This window comes from Corvus kubaryi, unplaced genomic scaffold (assembly GCF_017639235.1).
Source record: "Corvus kubaryi isolate FWS band 111438036 unplaced genomic scaffold, C.kubaryi_AGA036_p1.0 65196, whole genome shotgun sequence".
NCBI classification, from domain to species: domain Eukaryota; kingdom Metazoa; phylum Chordata; class Aves; order Passeriformes; family Corvidae; genus Corvus; species Corvus kubaryi.
The window spans coordinates 30,813-56,204 of NW_024581829.1; the positions used below are offsets into that span (position 1 = coordinate 30,813).

The window sequence follows — 25,392 nt, forward strand, 5'->3', positions numbered from 1 at the left end:
CAAAGAAAAGAAAACAAGAGGTGTCAAACTAGACAGAATAGCTAGCTAAGCCCATTCTATCTGTTTTTATAATTACCATATACACACCAGCCAGCAAAGTGTTCATAAAAGTCACCTGCAAAGAAGGAATTTGGCTGATGCTGTCTTCTGATGTATATGAAAGTGTGTCTGTTTCAAATATCCCTCTCCTTTGAGTTTGACTCTTAAGGCACGTGTCTGGGATGGCATGTTTAGTAGTCCTGTGCTTTAGAGGAGCTGTTGGAAATCTTGGGAATGTGCACTGTTAAGCCTCCTCAGAATTTAGTTATCAGTATGTTGTTCTTTGTTGGTTTGTTTTTGTGGGTTTGGGGGTGTGTGATCCAAGTGCGGTGTTTTGTAGAACAAAGGTTTTTAAATGTGCTTGATTGGACAGTGCCTTGTACAACCTGATCTTACCTGGCTCTGCTTTGAGCAAGGATTGAACCAGAGATTTGTTCCATCCTACATTACTCCATGACTATATGTATCTTGGGTTTTTTTTTTTTTTTTTATTCAAGGTTAAAATTGAGAGGAATTTTAAATAATCCAAATAAAAATTGCGTTCTTCTGCCTTAGTCCCTCTGTTTTGCTCCAGCTATCTTTCAGGGCAAAAGCTGTTTGAAGTTGTGAGATGACTAAGAAGTTGGGGAACATGATCAGGGTGGAACTCTTGGCTTAAAATGCTGAGTCTTTGCAGACTCCCTTCTTTCATGGTTTTGCACAGAGTGAAGTAGGTCGTGTCTCTTAGTATTGGGGTTAAAACTTGGAACTTGGAGCGTAATGTCAGCAGTTGTTCTGCTACACAGTGCTGCATCTCTGTGAAAGCTTTGCTGCTTGTTTCATAACCTACAGCAAAGGTGATGTTTTGCTTTCCACCTTGTCTAAGAGAGGGAACAGTGTGTCTCTGCTGTGACAGACAGTATTTAGAATATCTGTGGAAGTAAAACTGAATGAGACAGAAGCCCAGTGGATAGTTACAGCGCTGTTGGAAGTTCAAATCTGAACCTTTGCTGTTGGTGCAGAGTGGTGACAAGTGGGTGGGATTTAGTGGCTAGGTTGGAAGACGAGTACTTAATTAGAGTAAACTATTAGCTATCATGGAGGAAGTAGGACTGTGAAGAATCTTCAAGCTGGACTTTTCTTTTGCTGCAACAGCTGTCTTGCTCTTCAGCCTTGCTAGGCTTGCGTGGCTCACGGAGGACTTGTTTTTTCTCCTTTGCAGATGAGCACCGGCTGCACAGTGGCAAGCTGTGCCTCATTATCCTGACATGCATAGCAGAGGTAGGTTTCTCGTGTGAAGCTGCCCAGCAGATGGTGTGTTACAGGGCTCTACCCCCTGCCTCCTGTGGAGCAGGAGCTGAATATCCACAGGGGTACTGAGTGGTGAGGTCCTCAGTCACTTAATGTTTGCTAATATACTTGATGCAGTACTGTTAAAGTTGACTTGAAACTTGAAAATTGGATGATCTTATTTGAGTTAGCCAGCTCCTGGGGATGAAGAGAAAAAGACTGAACCTAAGCCTTTTCTCTCTTAGCTGTTAAGTGACCTTGTGGTGTGGCTTTTAGATGAGTAATGTGCTAATGGCTTTCAGCTCTGTGCTGTTCATGGTAAACATGGGGTGTGCCATATCCCTTCTGCCAAAGAAGGTTACAAGTCTGAAAGTGAGTCACATATTTTTAGGTCCCTACAAGCAAGACAATTAGCAAATGTGGTAGTAGGATAAGAAAGCAGCATCACAGAGCTATGTCAGCAGTCCTGGCTGAATGTGGCCCTGTCTCATGGGGAGTATGTTCTAATGGCTGACTGATGTCCTGAATGGTGGTAGTGTTTGTGTGGCATTTACATTTTGCTTGCTTGCAAGACCTTTCATTCTTAAAGAATAAAAAGTAGTGAGGTTGATAGCCATGTATGGATTCTGGAATGATGTTTCTTCAGGGTGCAGCCTGAAAACTAATCATCTACATTTCAAAGTTTTCTAATTAAATGGCTTTGGTACTTGTTCTTCCGGTGGATGCATAGATAACACAAGATAAGAAATTCTGTTTCTGCATAACAAGGGCATTCTTTGGTTCTGGTATTAAAGAGAGAGTATATTTATTACCTATTCTGGCTGTGCATTATCTGGAGAAGCCTCTTTAATTTAGAGGTGGTCTTGGAATGAGATTTGCCTGAGGGGTGGAACAGCTCATAAACCTATCTGCTAGTACTGCAGTAGCTTCTGGCATCAAAATGCCAATTTAAACCTTTATCCACACAGTCGCAGAACTGGTGTGCTGGAGAACCTCCTCATGTGTTATGCACCTGGAGCACTTGTTAAATTTGTGACACAATGGTGTGTGCAGTCCAGAGTTTAAATGAGCAAAGGGGGAGAAAGAACTACTGCTTGTTTTGTTAGCAATTTCCTAAAGTGGAAGTGGGATCGGGAGGGGTTTGCTTTTGTGTGACTGGAAACATGGATGGGAGAAGAGGAAATGGGCAGACGGCTTTTTAACTTTATGGCTGTATCTTGGGAGTTTTACACTGAAACATGTGTGATTTGAAAGGCAACTGTAGGGTGTTGGGCTTTTCATATCTCCTCCCTTTTCTTGCCCTTTTCAATAGGATCAATATGCTAATGCTTTTCTTCATGATGACAACATGAATTTTCGTGTAAACTTACACAGAATGGTGAGTCTTTTCTTCCAGATTGTTTTCTCTTTAGGATGCAAACACAGAGGATTTGAGTATGTATGAAAAGTGTATGTTGAAAATTGTGTCACAGATATCTAACCTAGGTTGCTAAGGCATGTGGAAATAGTGTCAGAAATGCAGTAGCTGGGGAATGATTTTGAAATTGCTCTCAGAATGTCTCCCGTCTTCAAAGAACAAAGAGCTGTTTGGCCTGTCAGTGAATTCAGAGGCCTGTGTAGCTGGCAAGGAGCTGTGTATTATGAGGTCTCTGAGGAAATCAGTGGTAAAGAGAATGTTCTGCCTTAATCTTTAGCAAGCATTAGCCCTCATGTGATATATAATAGCCAGCTGGAGTTACACTGAGTGCTCTTATTGGCTTACCCTTCATTCGGGGTGGAGTAATTCACCTTCAGGGAGGAAAGGATTTTTTCCAGAGCTTTTTCGTGTGGAGGAAGTGTGCTTACCTAGCTCATGAATCTCTGTAGTTACAAGTAACTTGAATGGTTATCCTTACTTGATGGATTCTGTCTTTGTGGTGCTGGCCAGTTCCACCTCATCTGACAGCAAAGCAGCATTTGAAAGTGTTACTGTTCAAGAAAGAAAGAAACATCTTACTTGATGGAGACCACACTCCAAGAATACTAGTCATTACCACTTAGCAACAAATTTGCTGTCCAGTTAGCCTTTCTGGTCTGTTACAGTGAACACCAAAGCCATTGACTACTGCACACACTGTTAAGAACGCCAGTCAGACTTCTGGGTCAGAAACAAATCAGTATGTTAAGCAAGGGGAAGGAATTGCTGTGTGATTTGTTTTTGTCTTGGGGTCCCTCCCCTCAGTAGAACAGTGCCCTCCAGCTACATAGCTAGAGAAACAAATCCCCAGTATTAGCCTGCTGGAAAGCAGGCACAGTTTTGCTCCAGCCATGTCCTTTAGGGTTAATATGTGTAAGACAGCAGCTGGAGAAAAAGACAGAGGGAAGCCTCCACTGATGGTACTATTTGCTTGAAAAATACAATAATACACAGACTGTCACTTCAGGCTTCTGCTGACTTCTTTTCATCTTTGTGTCTTTGAAGCCAATGAGACATCGGAAGAAAGCAGCAGACAAGAACCTGCCCTGTCGCCCGCTGGTGTGTGCGGTGCTCGGTGAGTGTTGTCAGAGCACGTGTGTGCTTGTGGCTCCTGAAGCATCTCTTGTTGAGCAATAGAAATATGGGATTTGAGGATTAAATGGAGCAGTGGATGGACTTAAAAGAAGGACATTTACATACTAAAGATGTTTACAGCAATCCATGCCTATCTTTGTACATGGCTACCTCGCAGACAAATCCAAGAGTGCAGCTCTGTAGCAAGAAATCCTATATACATTTACAGAAAGTTTTGCAGAAGCTGCTTGGCCCATTTGACCTGAGTTATTAACAAGAGGGAGGGCAGTTGATTAATAAAGTCAGTGTTTAGGTGAGTGTGGTAACAGCGACAAGTACTTTGTAGATGATACGATGATGGCAAACCTGTGGAAGGTACACATATTTATGAGCGTGTTTGCTGGGCATTGAGCAAGCCTTTTCTGAGCAAAAAACCAACAGGAATGTTGGTTAGTAGCTAGGATTGGTTTTGCCTGGGGATATGGAGGCGTAGTTGAAAGCTTTTCATGCAGCACATGATTAAGTTGTGACTCTCATTACTGTGGAGGCCAAAAGCGTATATGGGTTCAGAAATGGATGGAGCCTGGCTGTTCAGCCTGATGGTGTTGAAGTCTTAGACTTTAACATTTCCAAAAGTGATTGTTGAAGCCAAGACACAACAGCTGCATGAAGAATCTTTCTAGAGCTATCAGATTTCATACACTCTTCATCTACACTGTTTTTAGTCACTTTGAGTCACTCTGCTGGGCTGTTACTGCCTTAGGAGCTTACAGCTCACGATTGTTACCACTGGCTTGGTATAAGCATTTCATGCTGAAGTTGAGTTGAACACACCCCCACACATATTCAATTGTCATTTATTAGCTTCTCTCAATTGTATTTCTATACTCTTTGCCTCTTATCTTCACCCTGGAAGCCCTGAAATGTTAGACACATTCTCTTTTTTTTTTCCCCCGAATTAGTTTTGAGCTGAAGCTTAGCCTATGTTGAGATCAAACTAGCTTTGCTTGCTTCAGAATTTGTTTTAGAAAAAATAGGTGTTATTTACAATGTCTCTTTAAGTAACATCTAGGTTGTGCATTGTTTCTGGCAAGAGTAATTTCCTAAAATGTGCTTCTTAATGGAATTCTCCATTAGTGACAGGGCTTGAAATATGAGAGCAATTCTAGACATCAGAATTCATGGTGTATGGTCTTTATTTGACTATAGTGGGGGAAACCATATGGGGAAGCAGTGCCTCAAAGCAAATTACAGTATGTACCCTCAGTTTCCAGTAGTTTCTTTTCTAATTCTAGCAAATTTCTAATGTTCTTTAGAACAAACAAACAAAAAAGTGAAATCCCTTTCATCTAAGCAGGACTATTGTCTGGTAGAGATAGGTAGGTGGGGCAGTTTGACTTCCTTGTAGTCTACTAGAAGTTAACAGTAGCCAGCTCAACACTTACTTTATTGTTTTCTTTTCTGTCAGATTTGATGGTGGAATTCATTGTAACACACATGATGAAAGAATTTCCTATGGACCTCTATGTGTAAGTGTCTGTGGGGTAACTCGTGATTTCATTTGAAGTTTGAATTCAGGTGGAATCCTGTTCATACAGCAATCTTCTGGCTGAAATAACACTTTGTGGCTGGTGGGAAGCGGGATGAATTGCTTTTCATGAACTCTTCCAGTAACTTTTTCTACTTCAAAAATCCTCTGTGTGCCAGAAAATTGAAAGCAATTCAATTTCAGACTGTTTTCCTAATCTACTTGATCTAACACAAAGAGCTTTTCAGTCTAAAAGAAGTTTCATAACAGAGAGTCATTGCAACAATCCCCACTTCCCAGAAGATGAATCTTGGTCTAGAAACGGAAAAGGCAGTTTTGAAAAAGCAAGGATGACTGACATGAGGCCTGGAAGGCAGTGTGGGGAGGGAGGGAGGGAGGGAGGGAGGTTTAAGCCTGAAATAGCCTGCTAGGCAGCACGGGGTAAAACTTAGCAATGGGCAAAAGGAGAGAAGTGAACAGAGCTACTCATGAGCACTCCATGTGTCCCACAGGGGCCTCTCCAGTGCTTTGTACTGCTTTAGCCTGGAGGGCAGAAGGAGGATTTAGACAGTTTGTTGGCTTTGCTGTGACTGTTTGTACAGTGCTGAATTTCCCCAAGGCGTGAACAGCACTATATTCTGTAGGAAAGATAAAGACACATAGCATGTTTTCCCTTAAGGTAACTTTTCAGCATGTTCTGATTTTGCCCAAATAACCTTGCAATTACAGTGCCTTTTCAAGGGTTGTGCAGTTCAATTGAGTTTGTGAGAAATGGTTTTTTTAAATGACAATTGCAGAACTATTTGTAGGTGGGTATAATGCTCCTGAATTTCACAAGAAAGGTGTGAAATGCTTGGACTCAAAAGCAACATCACATCTAGAAACCCCATAACACTAAAATTAATGAGCAGTAGCAGCCATCAGTGGGCATTTGTATCCATTCATTTTGGCATGTTTGTGCAGTCCTTTCACTGTACTCCTGTCTGAAACCATCCCATAGCAGACGCAGTTATTGCAGACCAAGTGGATGTTCTGAATGCACAAGTGGTGTCACACTTCTCTGCAGTACATTTAAAAGGTGACAATATGAAGCTGTTGCTCAAGGCTGGGCATATTAATATTTAAAAGAGAAATCCAGGTTGCTTAGACTAAGGGTACTTTTTATCCGGTAGGTGTATTATGAATCCTCAGCACGAAACTTTTAAAAACCAGAGACACCTGACCAGGATGGATAATTTCATAACTTGACTTACAGCCAAGCAGATACAGAAGTGAAAAGATGCTGGGCATTGTCCAGTACCAGTAACATCAGAAATAAGAGGTTTCTCCCCAGAGAGATTGCTGTTCCTGGTTTGAAGACAGCTGTCTATCCTAGCTGGTTTGCTTCCTTTTCTTGGTTGAATTTATGAGAATCCAATTTGAAATATAGCACTTAATGTCATGCTCAGCAATTATAAATAGTTTTACCTTTATTCAAAGTTAGTTTTAGTTCCTACCTTATTGTGGTATTTTTGGGATTATCTACAGGTCTGAAAAGAATAATGTATACCTTCTGCATATTTTTTTGCCATAGCCTTATTTTTAAAGCCTTGTCTTGAACTTTTCGCCTCATTTTGAATAAATTCCATGCAAAGTTTTAGAATTTGATTTCTCCGTGTTTATCTGATGTGCAGTGTCTTTCATGAGTGTCTTTTCAGAAGGATGTGGATTTTAATGAGATAATGTGGCTTTGAGAAATAGGGATTGGAGAAAAAGGTATTTTTCCTTTTTGTAATGTTCCTTCTATTTTTTCTACGTGGCAATAGCTAAAAATAGCTTGGCCTAACAAATTCAAATTTGTATGTATTTTTTGGCTTGTCCTTAATGATAGTGTTAGAGAATTTACTCATTGTATTATATTTTTAGTTTGGATGTTATGTGTGAAGAATGTTTGTGCACCTAAGAGTTTGAATGAACACTAGATGCTATAGAGACCTACAGGATTTGGAGACTTTACAAGTGCATTGCCTGTATGTTGGGGGATTCTAGAGCTTGTTATGTGTATTGCATGATCATTCCAAAGCTTATACTTAAATTATTTTAAGTATGAGGGGACTGGAAAATTTGATAGAAATATATATATATATATATAAATGTAATTAAACCACACACCTCAGTCAGACTAAAAATCCTGTAGTTTTTTTGACACCCTCATTTCCTTTAGCCTCATCACTGGGCACAGAGAAACTGAGAACCTTCATTGTGTCCCAATTTTACAATAATGTGCAGTCTCACATATATGGAGCCTGCAAGTTAAGTAACTCATTTTATAGTTTGAGGCCCTTAGGTAAAAGTAGCAAAGAGTGAAAAGTATTTATTAAACAGCAAATGTGCATTTGTGGTCAGTCTAATCCTGTTGAGCTTAAACTGGCATACAGGCCCCTTTCTTTCATTTTGTCAGATTCCTTTTTTGTGAGTGTTGGTTCCTCTTAGGAGGCCAAAGCCACAACTCCCATCCTCCTCTGATAGTCTTTGAGTTTGTTTATTTCCCTGCTGCTGATTTCAGAGATATTTCCAAGCTTGATGTAGAATTGCAGGAAGATGCAATGTCATTAATCCTTTGCCCTCTCTTTTCCAGACGGTGCATTCAGATTGTGCACAAGCTGCTGTGCTACCAGAAGAAATGCAGAGTGAGGCTTCATTACACTTGGAGGGAGCTCTGGTCAGGTACTTGGCCTCTGCAGAGACAGTCAAATAGGAAAAATAGCTTGTTCCATTGCTACAGGGTTAAAAAGCAAGCAGCAGTTCTGTTAAAGCATCATTATGTTGCTTCTTAGTTGCTACATGCAAGCTGCCTCCTTCGGAAAGCCATTTCATTATCATAATGGTAGCTAATTTACTTTCTTGTCTGTCCATGCTCACCATGGTATCCAAATGTCTTTGTTTTTCTGTTCCATTACCTGAGTCCCTCTTTACCTGATTGGAGAAAATGGAGTCATGTTTTATGGAATAGTGTTTCTCTCTCACATATTTGTGAGTAGAAAGGAGATGGGCTCTTAGGTAAAGGAGAGGGACCTTGCTTTTCCTATTACTGTAGCAGATGCTCACACTTAGAATAGTTGTGCTGCTCCTGAAGAAAGCAGCCTTGAAATGTCAGTGTGAGGGAAGAGAGGCTTTTAACTCTGACCTTTGAGTTGATGGTAGATAGTCTGGTTCATGCCACTTGCATCCAAAGATAGATAAATAAATATTGTGGGGTTTGACATAATCTAGTGGACAGCTTTGTAGGACTCTTATATGATGCAGTTCATTGCGTGGGAGGTCTGAGGAAGGGAGTAGGAGAATGGATGATGAGACCTAACAGGCGTCTTTGGTGGATATGGTATGTGCTTCAGTTCTTACCTAGCAAGCAATCAAGTAGCTCAGCCAGGAAAGTAGTTAATCCCCTTGCTGTTGTGGCTTAAACAAGTGCTTTATGAAAATTCAAGGCAACATGGCCTTACCTGTGTATTCCTGGAGCTGTGCTTGAGACCTAGCATCAGTGACTTGCCTGGTGTAATGCAACTCCCTTTAAAAATTTGAGAGAGGGTGGCTTTTGAAAGAGGCAGTTATGAGTGGTTTGTGAAGCTTTTCTCAATTGACACTGAGTACTTCCCTTCAGTAGCCTTGCCCAGCTGAGATGCAGGTACAGAGAAATGAACCAACAACCCGAGTCATTTTCAGTTACTAACTTTTCGCCTTGTGTGACATGTGGCCCATTCAGACTTTCTAAATTATTCCTGCAGAAGGTGAAGCGATGCCGCTAATTAAGGGATTAGCAGTTCCTTTTCAGTTGTTTTCCTCAGAACAAAGCCCCTAGAGGCATGGCTGCAGCGTAGTGCCAGTTCAAGAGATGAGTGTGTACATTGTGGATGTCTGTTGTGAATGGAAATTGCATCTGACAATGTGTGTGATATCTTCTCAGCAGTTACAGTGAACCAGAGCCGTTTCTATTTGGCCAGGCTGGCATGGGTCTTTTCTACACACTGGCAGAATGGAAGTTTGAGATGTAGCACCTTTTGCTTGAAAGTATTGTTCCACAGTTCAGGGAGCACACTCTTAGGCATCTTTCAATCCTTAACTTTCCCTGTTTTAGGGGAGGGGAAAAACCAGAAATCCTTGGACACACTGAGATTCAGCATCTTGGGATATTCTTGTTAGCAGTCTCTAATTAACTGGTGTTTATATAGAGCTTTGGAAACATCAAGTGCCTCAGAAGTGTTAAGTACTGCACATGCTTTGAAAGCAAAGCAGTAACATAAAACCACTTGGATTGGTCAGGTTTCTATGAAGGAACTGGAATGTCTGCACACCTGATGTAGCTGCAGAGCTCCATGCTCACTATAGATTTCTGTGTGTTTAAGGAGATCCTCTCGTGGGAGTAAACTACCATAGAAAGTTGCAAAAAAATTTTTTTTATAGGATGTTGAGGTAAACAGAGTTCTTTGGTAACTGCTGAGTGGTTTATACAGGCTGGAAGGCCCTGGGTGAAGTGGTACACACACCTGTAGAAGGGCAGGTCCTGGCTGCCCCAGACATGCTTCTAGAATGCTATATATGTTGCAGAATAAATGCTAATTGCCAGCCCTGTCTTGAGATCTATTTCGTACTTAACTCTTACCCTGTCAAGGTTGCTCTTGATTACCCAGAATGCTGCTGCCTTTGATGTGAAAGAATGTCTCTTTCTCTGGTTTTGTTCTATGTGACAGACAATTCCAAACTGGAGCACAAGACTTCTGAATTAATTTCTGTCTCTCATATGACCATCAGGCTTTTATTTTGGATTGAATAATCAGTTATCACTGCTGGAGGAACAGCTAAAAGGGAGCAGCTATTCACTGTAACGTCTGAGATATCAGGTTGTCCCATCAGGTGTGCTCTGCAGAAGGTCTTCAAGCCCACACTTGTCTTCTAGAATGACAAAGTGTATGATGACTGAAGCAATGCCCCTGTGGTGCAGCGTGGATAATAGGAATGGAGGCCCCCCAACAGAGCTGAGCGGAACAAAGAAGCTGGAGGGAATTTGTGTAAGGATATATTGAAAGAAAGGGAGAGAGTTCTACCTGGCACGTAAAAGGAGGAGAGTTTTTTCAGGCAGAAAATTGAGTGGGAGAAGAAGACAAAGAGAATACTGTGGGTAGGTAGTCAGTGTAGGGTGCGGAGGAACTGAGATAAAGGTTGTAGGTGGAAGCAGTAGCAGTGTATGGAGCCTTCTGTTCACTTGCCAATTCTAATGTTAGCTAATCTCTAATTAAGGAAAGCCACTTGTGTGTCATCTGATGGATTGATGCTCTTCCGTTGTGGATGCTTTGTCTTCAGCATGGAAGGCCAGCAGCACTTTGAGAAAGTTTCTGCATTTACTATTTTTTATTTTAATTTGCAATGGTGGTAGAGAAAAGCACTGGATCCAGGTGCTTTGGCATCTCTTGGGACACATATCAGGCTGTTTATGCAGTCTGTAAGACTTTATACTTTTTTAGATATGCCACTATTTGGCACATTGTTTCCATATGATCTTATTTCTGTTGAACTTCCTTTTGCAACATCTGAGCTTAAAGAAGAACAATATTGTTACAGAGTCTTTGGATGTGATCCAGCCTTAGCTTCTCTATTAGAATAATTTTTTCACGTTAAGTAAAGGGACCAGGGCCATGGCACTCAAAGCAGTATAAATCTCTAGCTGTGCTGACCAGATGACCAAGAATGTTCAGGTGACAGAGAAAGATGCAAGGATTTGAGAGCTGAAAACAGGATTGACAGAAAGGAAAATCTGTGGGTGGCAAAAGTAGTGTGTAGAAGCTGGCTCTAGCTAAAAGTAGTGTGAAAATAAATATCAGATCACTAGTGGAGCTAAATTCTGGAACATCTTAAAAAGAGGGCTGGAGAGTGAAAAGAAGTTGTAATCTGATTAACCTATGAAAGTGACTGGCAAATGCAAATGCAGTTAGATTCAGATCCAGAGATGTCTGTTGATCTTGGTTCTTTTTTAATAGGCCTTTTCAGTTGTCTGTTCACTTCAGTTCCATCAGTGGTTAGTGTGCAGCTCTTCCCTTTGAGTGCTGAAGAAAACCTTCAGGTTTTTCACCACTGACAGTGAACCACTGCTGGTGACTAGCCTGGAAATTTGGCTAAGGTCAGAAAGTCTGTGTGGATATGACTGTGTTGACCTGTTTGCTTGCAGACATTTTGGCCAACTGGAAATCTCCTGAACTGTTTATGCCAGGTACCTTACACTTTTTAAACACTGATGATTACGCTTGAATGTCAAGTGTAAGGTACTTCATAGAGCCGATTAGGAAACTTTGGAACAGCCAGTTCCCTGTTCTCAGAAACAGCCCAATGTTCTTGGGCTAGTTTGTACAGCACTTGCATGATGGACAGTGCTATATAGGTGGTTGTTGTTGTCAAGCATGTATAAGCTATGCCAGAAGAGTTTTCATGAGTCATTTAAGCTTTTTATATAAAAAGACCTCATTCTTCAACTCCTCCCACCTCAAAATTAGCAATGCTTGAGCAATTCACTCTGAGCTTAGGGGATGCAGGTAACTTCTTTGCAGTTGCTATGGTTTGCTTTAAGCAAAAGCTATGTTTAAAGAAACAGAAAAGCAATACTAATAAAGACTTTTAATAGCAAGAGTAGAGCCTAAAAAAATCTGAACTATAATAATAATAATAATAATGGTGAAATAGCTGTTTGTTGGGGCAGTTGAATGCAAAGTAGGATTAAAAGTGGGCATTGCCATTAGGAAGTGTTGAAGATCAGTTTCCAAATCGTTTTAACATAAGGCTATAGTTCCTTACCTTGTAGCTTAGTTAATTTGGTAGATGCAGAATGCACTGGTAAAATAAGCATGCTTCAAATATGTAGCACTATCAAGAAGTTAATTTTTCTCCTTTTTCATTTTAGGGTCATCAAAGCAGACTTTTACGATGCTACTAGACAAAATACACTTTTTTATTCCCCTTTTTGTCCACTCTTCAGATCTTTTTGTCAGGTTCTGTATTTAAAGCAAGGATAGTACTGCATTCAAAATCTTTTTGGGTGAATACTAAAAATGTGAAAGGTTCCTCTGGGGAAGATTTTAAAATAAAGAAGCAATTTTTTGTGGGGGAGAAGCTCCCCCCTGACTTTCAGTATATATAACACTGCCCTTATGCAGTGCATATTTAAAATGGTATTGTTTAATCACTTTGGTTTATTATTTCTGTGACTGAAACATTGATTACTGGGAGTATGTTATCTATGTCATTTCTGGTTCTACAACTGTTGATCAGGTCTGCTTCAGCCTTCTGATTTATGTTGCTGAACAGGCTGGAAGTCAGGTGATGTTGTGTCTTCCCTTCATCTCTAATCCAGCTGTCACTGTCACATTCTGCTGCAGCTACATGGCACGGGAAGCTTATCATCTTGCAGCTCTTGTGGAGGCAGGATTCACACACTGGTGTACTAGACAGTCTAGTTCACTGGCAGAGTTCCTGATCACTAGATGCCATGAGAGTTTGGAAGACCGTAGAGCTGCTTGGCCAGTTAGCAAATGGCTTAGTTTCTCACACAAACTAAAGGCTGTAGCTGTTATGTGCCATGGAATACATACTGGGAGTTTGCAGCCATTTGGGGGTCCTGTTTTCTTCACTCATAGGGGTGTTGGTGCTTGTGATATGTGGTACTGTGTTGGCACAAACTGGGTTCAGGAAGACAACTGTTAATCCTGTTACCTATTTCAGGGAATTCAGGAAAGGATTGAAATTGAAACATGGTTTTATAAAATAATTTTTGTTTGTAGTTGTGGTGTGTGTTGTGGGTTGATACTCACTGATTTATTTAATTTGTACCCCTCAGAGCACTCTACATTACCCCAAAGAAAACCCCAGTCCCTTCATACAAAGCTCACTTACAGGCAGAAAGATGGGAAGGTCAGAAGGAAGACTGCAAGTGTCTACTTGTGGTATTCTGCTGTCATTCTCAACTGGTGGGACAATTTCGTGCTCACCTTTCCATATGACCTCCTTCTATCAAGGCTAGAATATTTTCATAAGAACACTCCAGCCATTTGGTGAAATGTCCTGGTATTAAACTCTTAAAGAAGGTAGTGTAAGAAATGCAGAAACTCAGTGGCTTTTCTTGTAAAGGAGGACATTCTAAATTCCCTGCATGGGTCATTTATTGGAAGCATCTGCTTTTACTTAATTCTGGTTTACCTTTACTTTATGTTAACATATTTTAATACTGATGATAAAGAGTTTGACCCTGATAGCTGATGAACAGAAAAAGAATAATATAAGATTTGGTGCTGTTATTGATCCCCTGGTGAGATCAGGATGGGAATTTCTCAACAGAGCCTTGCTCAGATGAGCACAAAGGGAATTAGGAATTTGCATGGATAAGTTTAGCAACCTTTTGGTCATCTTCCCTCAGCCTGGCAGGTCTCATCCAGATACCTTGCTCTGTCCTGTTTCAAATAAAGCTAGCAAATACTGGAGAATTTGGTTGTGAATCCCTAGCAGTTTGCAGATCACAGTGACCTCGTGGAGATGGTGTGATAGTTTCTCCTGGGAAACGGTCCCATTGATGATAGAAGTGTTACAGCTGTTCGAAGTTGTTTCTTTCTCTGCCCGGAGGGCTTGCAGCATTCAGAATGCAATAATTTATCCCTGGCCCCTTTTTGTGTTCAGGCAGTATCACTCCTAGGTTCCTTACCTTTATGTCTTTCCATGTTCTCACACAATACTTCTTCTCTTTCTCCAGATTCTCCACCTTTTCTGTTCTAAAACCCCAGGCAAAAAGTGCAACTGTAACTCGCAAGACTACTATTTAACAGTGTGAACTTACACTGTCAGACAAAACAGAATTCAGCTCAATACTACCCTTCCCTCTAAAGAGGGATGAAGCTTGTAGGTCTGTGCTTTTTTTTTTTTTTTTTCTTAAGAAAAAAGCATATTGTTCATCTAGGCTTTAGCTGAAGTTGGAAAATTTGTGTTCTTTCTTACTGCTTGCTGGATTGCCATCAAGCAGCATTGCTCTGGCATCAGCAATCAGCATTTCCATTAAGCTTGCAATTTCACCCTGTTGATTCCATTTAGGTGGGAACAGTGAGTTCTGAGGATGGGGGCTGTATAAAGAAAGTGAAGGGTTGGAGGTGAAATAGCCTGCTTGACTGATCCTGGGAGCGATGGGTTATGCCAGCATGTGCTCCAGCCCTCTGGCAAGCTGTTGATTCTCATTAAGAAAAGAGCCTGCTTTCATGGATGTACCCCTGAGAGCGAGTCATGGGGAAAAGAGGGAACAGCTGTAGAGTGCTGGTGATGGGGAGCCTGCTAGTTGCCAGCTGCTTTTTGCCACAGAGCTGTGGTGGCTGGGAGGAGGAACTCAGCAGTGCCTGTGGCAGCAAGCCGGGAGGGTAGAGGAGCGTCCAGCCAGGTAATTGTTACAGCAGTGAGCAGGGTGCTCCCTCCTGATCAGAGCAGAGGGAAGGAGCTGGAGCATGTTGACTAGTGATGTTGACAGAGCTTTTATTGCTTCCTCTGCTCCCCTGAGAGGGGACTGCAGCATTGGTGCAACAGTCTTGTTTTCTAGTGCTGTGGGTGATTGACAGGAAGCTGCAAGTGCTGTCCCTGAGTAATTGGTTCGCTTGTCCAAGGATGCTGGGATAGTTTGTGCCTCAGGGAGTTCTGGTGCATTAGTTTGTAATAGCAATGTAACTATTTCTTGGACACGCTTCTTATTCCTACAACTCTGTCTGGAAAATACCTCTGTTTGTTCTTTCCTGTCAAACCCAATCTGTAGATACTCATCTCCTCCTGAGTTTCTTTTGATCACTGTTCTTCTGAGTGCTTGCCAGTGCTGACTGTGGCCAGATCTGCACCATTTTAACACTTAGGTCGTCTCAGAATGTCATATTTGAGCCTTTTGCTTCCCTAAATCTGAATTGCCTTTCAGGTATAGCATTTTTTAGAGGTGATTACTCTTCTGGGGTCTCTTCTCCTCATAGGTGCACAGTGGGCTATGTGGTTATCCTAGCTTAGCCCTTGTGACTTCCAGTCTGGAACAAGAGAGTGGACTGGTCCGTGGTTGTGGTATTGTTGTGCTGTGAGAATCTGTTTTTTTCACATTCTGTACTGTAGTTCCCCTCGTGTAAGGGGATCATGCTGAATTTTGGAATCCGGAAGAACATATAAGAAAGCATTGTTTGGCCTATTTTTTTTTTAACAAGTGTTTGATGTAGACCATTTAGAGACAGAACACTAAGCATAGGTGGACCTTTGATCTGGCCAGGTACAGCCAGGGCTCCTCATTTTGCTCTATTTATACTTCCAGTGCTGTTGCAGATAGAATGGTCCTGTTTTCTCTTGTATGTTGGAAGAACTGAAGCACAGAAAGACCAGCGATGCTTCCTGAAGAATCTAATCCACTTTATTCTCAGTTGTGGCCTTAGTTGCACTAAGCCTTAGCAGATCTGGCTTACCATGTGCTACAGTGAGTAGTGTGGACCTTGCCTTGAGAATACATACATGTGAACAGGGTGGCTATAGAAGATCCAGGGTGGTTATTGTTCTGCTGAAGCACTTGTAGGCAGAGGACTTCTGTGCAGCATGGAAGTGTTGCCCAGATGTCATGATCGGCTGCCTTCTAGTGATATATGGGTGGGGATCCTTCTAAGGAGGCTTTGATTTGAGACACGGGGAGGAGGACACTGAATATACTGTTGACTCAATGGTAACTTCTAGAGGGAATGGGAAAATCACTGTTCTTCCCAGTGTGCCCTGAAAGTTGAAGGGTAGAAAATTGGAGGATTTTAGTAGAGCACAAGATCCTGTTAATGGCTGTTACACTGCAACTGAGGAGCCCTCACATCTCTTCCTCCCTCGCTGCTTTCTTGAGGGCCATTATATGCACCATTAGAAGATTTTTGACCTGTAAGCGCAGCAGATGCAGTGACAGAGGCCTCTGTACTGTGCTCAACCCATTCGAGCTCTCATTGATGAGTGTCTCAGGGCTCTTCTCTTCTGCTGTGTTGTGCAATAACACATCAGAACCTTCCGATGCTCCTGGCAGAGTCTGTGCTACATTCTGACTTGCCCAAGGGATGATACTACTACTTTTTTTCCCCCCCTTTTCTCTTGGTCTATCTCCGTGGTTCTGTTGCATTACAAATGATCCAAACAGGGAACACCGAGACGCTAAAAAACCCAAAACTGTTGTGTGAATCCCAATTCACCTGGGGCTGAATATACTTCTGTTTGAAACAAGGCTTATAGGGAAAGAGGGTAAATCTGCTATGGGAATAGGAGTAGGGGAAGGAGGGAGTGAAGGGCATCTGTAACGGGAATTACCTCCTTCCTGGTAGAAGAAAAGGAGAGATGGTGGCTGCCTGCAGTTTTCTCACAGAGGATTGGTCTGGGGAAGGGCAGCAAATAACTGAGCAGTACTACTGCTGCTCCTTGGCAGACAGAGTGGCTATGGGAGGTGATAAGGGAAAGTGTCTTCAAAAGCAGCTGAGCAGAGAAAGAGCTCAGAGGTTCTTTCACTGCAGTCATTTCAGTTTAAAAAGTAGGGGAGGGTATCTGTGATGTCACTTTTCATCCTTTTGCTATAATAATTCTTTGGAGAGAAAATTGCCTAAGAACCAACCTGCTTTATACCACTTTTCACACAGAGCCAGTCACATGGCTCTGTGTCCACTCAGCCTGCTTGTCTACTTGGGTTTCAGGCTGTAAACATAGTTGTCCAAAGCTGTGTTCTCTTCTTGTTGATTTAAGAGGCATAGCCAGTGCACTCAGTTCAGGTCACTTACATGAAAATACTGGTGGCTGCTTGTTTAGTTAGAGCCTTCTCCCTTTATTGCTAAAGAAGTACTAGTGACCCTGTTGTATTGTGAAGTTATGGATATTTCAAGACTCACCACAGTGGGTGTTTGGGTCGGGCCAAGAACAGATACCTTTAGGGAGGAAAAAAAAGGCTCTAGAGGGTATTGCAAAAATGGTGCTTTTTTCCAGTTAATGCTGAAATAGATCTCATGCCCAAACCATCCATTGCTGTTAAATCCTGGAGCATAATTTGGGATAAGGTGGCTGAGCCCAAGCAAGGATCACGTTGGTGTCTGCCTGTGCAGCTGGGAGACTGAACTGCTCCTCTGTTGGGAAAAAAAAAAAGGGATAATTTCCTGGCTAGTGTGCAAGGGCAGCCTGCAGGTGGGGTATGAGAGGCGAGCAGTTGATTGCAGCAGGGAAAAAGTGACACATCTGGTTTGGCTTCAGATTGCTCAGGAACAGTGGCATCAGTGCTCCCTTGGAGCTCGAGGGCAGAGGGGTGTTCAGTCAGTTGGACTTTCCTCTAAAGGTTTATTTTGTGCGTGTAATTGTTGCTGAAGGGCACTAGGCATATGAAGCCAGATCTAAAAGTTGTTAGTTCTGAAAACTTCAGGGCATAGCTGTCCTCATTTTCAGTACAGGGGCTGCCTTACAAACAAACTACAGAGACACGGCAAAGGGATTTAAAGGTTCCACAGTGTTCGTGTTCCTTAGAGACACTTGATAGAGGCTGCTGCAGAGTGTGCTGGCGTGGAGAAAGATTGGTTGCTCTTTTAGCATCAATGTAGTGTATATCCCAGTTAGGAACACTGCAACTTTTTCTGGAATGTGTGGTTTCCTAACACTTGATAAATTTGTCAGCGCAGGGCACACAGTGGCTGTAAACCTCTGACGGATTAGTTCTTCTGACCGGGCTCTGAGCCCAGCGCTCAGTTTCTTCTTCATGTGAAGCATGTTCCTCTCCTTCCTAGTTCTTAGGGAAGGAGCAGCACAGGTTGTTTTGAGTGGGCTGTGGTGCAGTGCAGTTCAGGTATAAATACTGATTTCAAGCAGAGGTAATCTCTTGTCTTCTTTCTCACTGAAACAGGAAAATTAAACATAGATTCATCACAATGGCTGAAACAAATGTCGGGAGAGAACAGAGCTAGTTCTCCTTCTAGTGTTGTCACCAATACAAAGCAGTACAAGTGCTTCAGGGTGGTCTGTGAGAAGTATTGCAGTGGGCAGTTGTAGGGTGCTTGTCCTCGTCATTTGGTGAGTGCTTGTGCTCTGGACAAATACGCTCGTTCTTTTCAAAATAGTTCTCCTCATCACGGGCAGCTTTCATGTTCACTGTTTTTGGATGTTCAGTGGTGGCTTCTTGTCACGCTGTGCCATGACCTGCTGGCAAAGGCCATTCAGCAGGGCTCTTGCGGTAGAGTAAGAGGCAAAGAGATGAACATGAGGCTTCTCACAACTTGTCAGAAGAAATCCAGAGCTCTGCTACTTTGCTTCCACAAACCCAAGCTGCTGGTAGTTGAACAGCAGCACCTGTTCATGAGCTGTGGCCCTGTGGACTGTCATGGCTGGGAAGGAGGTAAAGCCTTGTAACTAAATGCTTGAAACTCTGAGATGGAGAGATGGCTGATGAGCTGCTGTGACAGAGATGCAGGGCAGCTGTCTGCAGTCCAAGGCACTGACTGCAGGAGACTTTTTTGCTGTGGAGGTTTGGTTACCTTGGCAACCTGTTTTTAGCTGGATCTTTGCTCCAGTGGAGAGCCCATCTGTACCTGCTACTTTGTTTTGAAACGTTTGTTTTGCAGAAAAGTAACTGACAGGGGTATTTCCAGAGCTGTGTTATTGTGGAATCCAAGCTCTGGTTTTGGTCCCAGGAGTTTCTGATGATGGGGTGATGATGGTGTGGAGAGTTATGTGGCTGGATTGAAAAGGTGTGAATGAATGTGCTTCATGAGGTGAGCTGCAGACATGGAAGCGAGAAATGCTATTACTGATGGTTAAATCCTGGAATAGCTCTGAAAGATACAGCACTTGCACGTCTGGAGTTTGCAGAGAGCTTTGTTCGTTCCTAGTTTGCAGTTCAGCATCAGCCACCCACTGGAAGATTAAACTGAAGTAGCTTCTGCCTGTGATGAGTAAATACCTGCCTTGGGGCTGTAGGCTTCCCTTTGGGTGTGCATATATAAACTTTTGATACTCATGGTGAACTTCTAGTATTGTAAAGTAGAGGTTGCAGGACTGCATTTAGAATCTGGCAGTTTCCTTTAATTCAAGATCTGACCAGTGTGTTCACATCATTTTGCTGTAGGTGTTTTGATTTTACCTCTGTAATCTTGAAGGGGATGAGTATCTAAATTCTGCCCATACCTCATTCCTGTTCCCTGTGCTTTATCTCTTCCTCTTTCATAGCCTGTACTTTGGGCTGAGGTGAATGGTTTTTTCTGCATTAGCTGTGGAGCTCTCCCAAACCACAGCTTATTTTCTCACAGGTTACTGGGTAGTGTGTGATGCTTGTGTAGTGGTGGGGGGAAAAAAGGGATTAACAAGTTCTACTTGTGCCTGTAAAAAAATTGGAGTAATGCCTGGTATTGTTCTGTTGGATGAAGTTACTAATTAGTAGATAATTAAGAACCTTTAAAAAAAGGTGTGTACAGTGTTCCAGCATTGACTTTTCATGACATCTTAATTCAGATGTTTTAAGTCTTGAAATCTGTTGACTTCAGAGCAGAGAGTACATTAAGAACCTCTTCCAGTCAGCCTTCAGCTTTTACTCTTGAACAGCTATAATGCAGAAGAAGCTAGTTTTCTGAAAATCTCAACAACTAGAAAAAAAAAAGATAAGGAACTTTACATTTTATTAAAGTGCATGGAATACAGTTGTTTATTGTAAAGTCTCTTTGATTAAAGCATTTTTAGCCAACCTTTTTGTTAATTACCACTGTTACTAACTGATACTGGGTGGTTACAGCAGGAGCTTTTGTTGTTTTATTATTTAAGACAAGTTTGAACCAGATCTGTAATCTTTATGGCACAGCCCCAGATAACTGGCACAATAAAGTACTACATCCTTCTTTTTAGCAGTGCAGTAGCATTGACACAGAGCTACAGAAAAGCTATGCTGTGGGGGTTTTCTTACCTTTTTTATTTTTTATAACTGCATGTATCAACAAGAGTGACAGTTTGGGGCTGACTATGCATATATCATGTTGGTGATATATGAAGCAGAAACAAGACAGTTGGATTCTCCAACCCCAAAGCTCACTCCAGGATCTAGCAGATAGAAAAATCTCCGTGAGCTGACTGAGCTAACAAGAGATGTACCTTGAGCCTGAGTAGATTTGATTGGGAAGTCAGTGAAGGAGAATAAATGTGGGAAGGTAAAATAGCTGTCACTTACCTGTTCAGCTGAGTATTTTAGCAACAAAAAGCACCGCTAAACCCTACATATAAATTGATATATTTCTGAGGTGAATAGCTGGCATTTAGTTTAGCTTGCACTAGGTTATGTAAATGCATCTGTATTTAAGTGACTTGATGATGATGGCTTTGCTTTTTATACTATTTTAAAAATACTTACTATTTTCTCCTAGCTTTGATCAACTTGTTGAAGTTCCTCATGTCTAATGAGACTGTGTTGCTGGCCAAGCACAACATCTTCACCCTTGCTCTTATGGTGAGCATCTTTACCCTTGCACAAATCCTCTTATCTTTTAACAACTTAATTGTGAATTAATCTTAGGAAAGAATTGTAATCCTGAAAGGATTCCAGAAAGGATTGCTGGCTTGTTAAGGAGATATGAGAACAAGGCCATGAAGCAGAGGAGTATCATTGTGGTTGGTTTCTCTAGGTGTTTGGAAAGGACAGTGCTTGGACTAACTATAGGGTTGGCTCACTGAAATAAGTCTATGTGAGGAAAGACCTAGTTTAATTTTCCAGATTTGATAATATTTTTTTCTTGTTCTGTGGCCCTTTGTATGCAGAATAGAAATGTGTTTTTCTGGTCCCAGATAAAACAGTATTTAAGCTTCTTGTCTGTTTCTTTGGTACTATAAAGAAAATAATAAAGCAATGAGGTAATGTTATGCTATCTGCTGCAACTGCAAGCTGTTTATTTGAAGGTTTTGGACATAGTTTGTACTGTTTCTGATGCAGAATAGATTTGGGATAAATATTCCTGTTGCAACTTCTTTTCACTTGTATAGGTTGTGAACCTGTTTAACATGTTCATCACTTACGGAGACACATTTCTGCCCACTCCCAGCAGCTATGATGAGCTCTATTATGAAATCATTCGGATGCACCAGAATTTTGACAACCTTTATTCTATGGGTAAGTACCTCCTGACTCGTCAGGATTGCTGCTGCCTGGAAGTGAGTGTGGTGGAAGAGGGATGTTTGTGTCAGGTGTTTCCTGTCTATCTGCTACTGATGTGTGTCATGCTGGGTGAACATGTTTTGTGTACTAGGGCATGTTGGTAAATTAAGAATTGAGAGAGGGATAAACTTGCTAAAAGGATAATTTTTTTTTTAAATGTCAAAAGAATACGAACAGACTCCGTGCCCCTCTCTCTGTCACTTAATGTTGGAAATATAAATTCGTTTTTACAATGGAGTATGTGGTATTTCATGCATTTCTGTGTAGTTTTCCTCTATTACATTCAACAATTTCAAGTCAAAAGGCAGGTATGTGCTGCAGAACCACCCAGCATAGAGAACTACTGAATGCAAAAAGAATTTGGAGAAGAATTTGAGAAACTTATAGCAAGAAGCTTGCTGTGCTAGACAAATCACATCTACTTCACTCTTTGCCAAAGTAACCAAGAAAACAGCCCTCACAAACCTGCTTGCAGTGACAAGTGAATCACTGGACTGAAGAATGTGCCCACTGGCAAAACAGGGAGAAGCTGCCATCCTTCAGCGAGAGAGGGAAGGGAGCCAAGTGACACCCAGCAGGAAGGAGGAGCAAAGAAGAGCAAGGAATGCATGGAGACATAATCAGGCAGTATTATACGCAGGAACCTGCAGCCCAGGGTAGCTGCAGCAGCACTGGTGTGCGGCATAACTTGAAGCTGTGAAAAAAAGAATATAGTTATGTTCTTTGTTTGCTTTATTACGAAAGGACCTTTCATTCATTTACCCTCTGTTCCCTTCTCAGCATGATCTCCCAATGAACAACAGGCGTTAATATAAGCATATAAGGAGAGTTAAAGGGCAGACAGTTGGCCACAGCCCTCTTCTGACATGAAGAGAGACATCCTCACCTAAATAAAAGTAGCCGACTACCCTCTGTAACTGCAAACAGAAACAAGCTGCCCTTTTGTATGAATTCCCTACAGTTTTCAGCCATTACATAAGGGTTCACTTGGCCATTTTTGTGCCCTCTGAGTGCATAAGATTTTTTGCTAACCCGTTTTCTACTCTCAAGAGTTGCAGCTAGTAAAATGAGGTGCTTTTACTAGCTAATAATTTTTTCAAACCCATCCCTTGTGGAAGCTGAAGATACGTGGAATAGAAGAATAATGCACTCAGATACTTCCTCAGTTGGGTTGCAAAAGGCACACCACACCTGACCTGTTAAAACAATTCATTTCTCACATGAATGTTTGCCATCCTACGCAGAGTAAACCCCATTTAATTACTCTTGCAGATGCCTGAATTGAAACTCTCTCTACATATATTACTTCAGATACTCAAGTACAGTACCTACTATTTGACAAAACAATGTTACTCAGAGCTGACAACTTTTTTCTGCAGATGACATGTAATGGTAGAATAGAAGGTGAGAAGGTAGCACTGTCTCAAGCTGATGAAAGCCACCAGGTGTCCTGATAGTTTCCTTTGCTTGTCAGCCCATTTCTGAGACTACAGTGACCCGTCTGTCCCCTAGCCTTGGGGTATTGGTTAGCGCAGATGAGAAAACTGCCGTGTCCTTTAGTTTTTCTGTTAATGTGGTTGAAACTTTGCATGTTGGGAGTGGAGGTGGAATCTAATTGATTTGGTTTTTTTTTCTCTTGTTCTGAAACTGAACTTTATCCAGATTTGCAGGACTGAAAGCTTCTGTCCTGCAATTATAGGCATAAGTATGCGGCCGATGTGCTTAATCATTCACTTGCAACATCCATGTTTCTGGATGATCCTAAATTCAGATGGTGAGCTGTTCCTTCACTTCTAAATTGAGGGTGAACTTTTGTTGTGGAATCTAACCCCCAGAAAACCCTGTATGTACAAATTAATAGAAAATTCCCTTTGTTCAGGCAATATGGAAATTAATCAAAACATCTGCTACAGGATCTGTTACTGTTCTGATGCTTATCAAGAGATGTGCAGGTAACTGCCACCATAAAAACACTACATATTTTGACCTAAATAAATATTTTTGGTACTCTGGCGGAAAAGAATTGGGTTCCCTAGTTGTTCCTGTTGCAGAATGTTTCAGATCTGCTCTTAAGTCTGTCAGAGACCATCTGTGCAAGAGAACACCACCCTTCTTCCTACAGGGAGTGTTTTTTCTTTAGGCTGGTGTGTAATTCCTGTCTGCAACTCTAGATAAATGGGCATGTAAAGAATTTCATCATTGCTGGAGAGGGTTTAAACTGCAGTATGTAGTCCAGTTCAGATGGAACCTTGCATAAGCAGGAGCTGGAGGAGAACAGCTGTGTGTGGAATAAAAGCTATTCTAAGCTTGGGACGCTGCCCTGTTTCTGGGGAAAATGAGCTGTGTGTGATAATGAAAGCAGTTAGGAGGACCCTGGTTCTTCTGTCCCCTCTGCCTCCAAGTTGTTACTCTCTTCTTCTCACCCCTTCCATGTTCCTTATGTTTCTTAGATGGGCTTTGAAGGGAACTTTTGCCCTGGATCACAGATCATCTCAAAGATGACCGTTGCTTTGATGTGGTTCCTGGACTGCCATCTTGCCAAAGCAGAATTTTTTTTTTTTTTCCCCTGTTTTGAATTATGAAATTGCCAGTTCTGTGCCAGCACTGTTAACTCTCTTCTCCTTTCAGTTCTAAGGCTGTCTACCAATGCTGGTCAATGGAAAGAGCCTGCAAGCAAGGTGACCCATGCATTAGTCAATATTAGGTAAGGAGTAGAAGTTAATTACTCTTTTAAAGTTTCTCATTTCCTGTGTGACTACATTTTTATCATGACGCTTTCACATTTGTTTGAATGAATTTTGTTTTCAATTTGTTCTAATTGTTGGGCTAAATTATTGCTCTAAACAGGGCCCACAGGCATAAAGGAAGGATCACCAGAATTTGATTGTCCTCTAATAATTCTCTCCGCTCTTCTGTAGACTGAGTGCTTTGAAAGCATAGCACAAACTGTAATGAATTAATCCTCACATCGTTCTTGGGAGAAGTTACACAGTAGAGGATAATGCTGTGCTGGCAGAGCAATTGTGAACCTAATGGATTTCTGTTGCGTGATTCTATTGTAATTCCACAAAGCTATGAAGGGGACTGTAAGCCTGCTGTAATACGCAGATCTGAGGCCTCTTAACATTGCAAGAATTTTGTGTGTGTTTAAAACTGATTATTTAAGGACATTTCAGTGTTCTCTTAAACTTCTTCTTCCTGTTCAAGGGCAGAAGGGGAAAAGTTATGCTTTACTTGTAAGACTAAAGAGTGTAAATCTAGGTATGTATTCTTTCACAGTGGCAATAACTTATTTTTCTGGCACCTGAAGCAGCTACTACTGACCAAGCTGGGTACTGGGCAAGAGGATCATGGATATGATTGATTGGAAAACAGAGGAATGTTGAGAGGGAAAATTTACTTCTTAGCTCTGGCTTTTAAGCAAACCATAAAAGATATAAGTATTTATACTGAAAAAAAATCTGTCTACCACTTCCCTAGTCACCCCAGACACTTGCTGTCTGTGCAACACCAAGTAGCTCACTACTGTTGTATTTCTAGGCTAGTACTTGTTTTCCTCACTACAAAAGGCATTGTGTAGGACAAACTCTCTGAGGGCATCTTTCAAGTCAATATGCATCTTACGTGTCTGTAAACCACCTTAAAGATTCCCTTAATAAGTCTGTAAGCTTGATAACATCATGTGTGATTCTAGACTTACTTTGCTACTATCCTTATTTTTGTTTTTTTTTAAACAGATGTAAGTGAACACTTGTGGGTAGATAGTGCACTAGGAGTAAAGCAGCAGAACAGGTAGCTGTTGACTAATGTCAGTTAATGTGACACAAA

General features: G+C 41.6%; 1 protein-coding gene across 1 annotated transcript in view; it reads left to right on the forward strand.

The window, feature by feature from the left end:
• LOC121673102 (armadillo-like helical domain-containing protein 3) overlaps positions 1–25,392 on the forward strand; it is a 124,425-nt gene that overhangs the window by 30,555 nt on the left and 68,478 nt on the right. The window contains exons 16-23 of the mRNA XM_042046153.1: positions 1,241–1,299; positions 2,621–2,686; positions 3,770–3,839; positions 5,307–5,367; positions 7,984–8,072; positions 20,780–20,862; positions 21,393–21,519; positions 24,193–24,268. Of these exons, the coding sequence (XP_041902087.1) occupies positions 1,241–1,299; positions 2,621–2,686; positions 3,770–3,839; positions 5,307–5,367; positions 7,984–8,072; positions 20,780–20,862; positions 21,393–21,519; positions 24,193–24,268 (631 nt within the window). The remainder of the gene's footprint in view (positions 1–1,240; positions 1,300–2,620; positions 2,687–3,769; positions 3,840–5,306; positions 5,368–7,983; positions 8,073–20,779; positions 20,863–21,392; positions 21,520–24,192; positions 24,269–25,392) is intronic.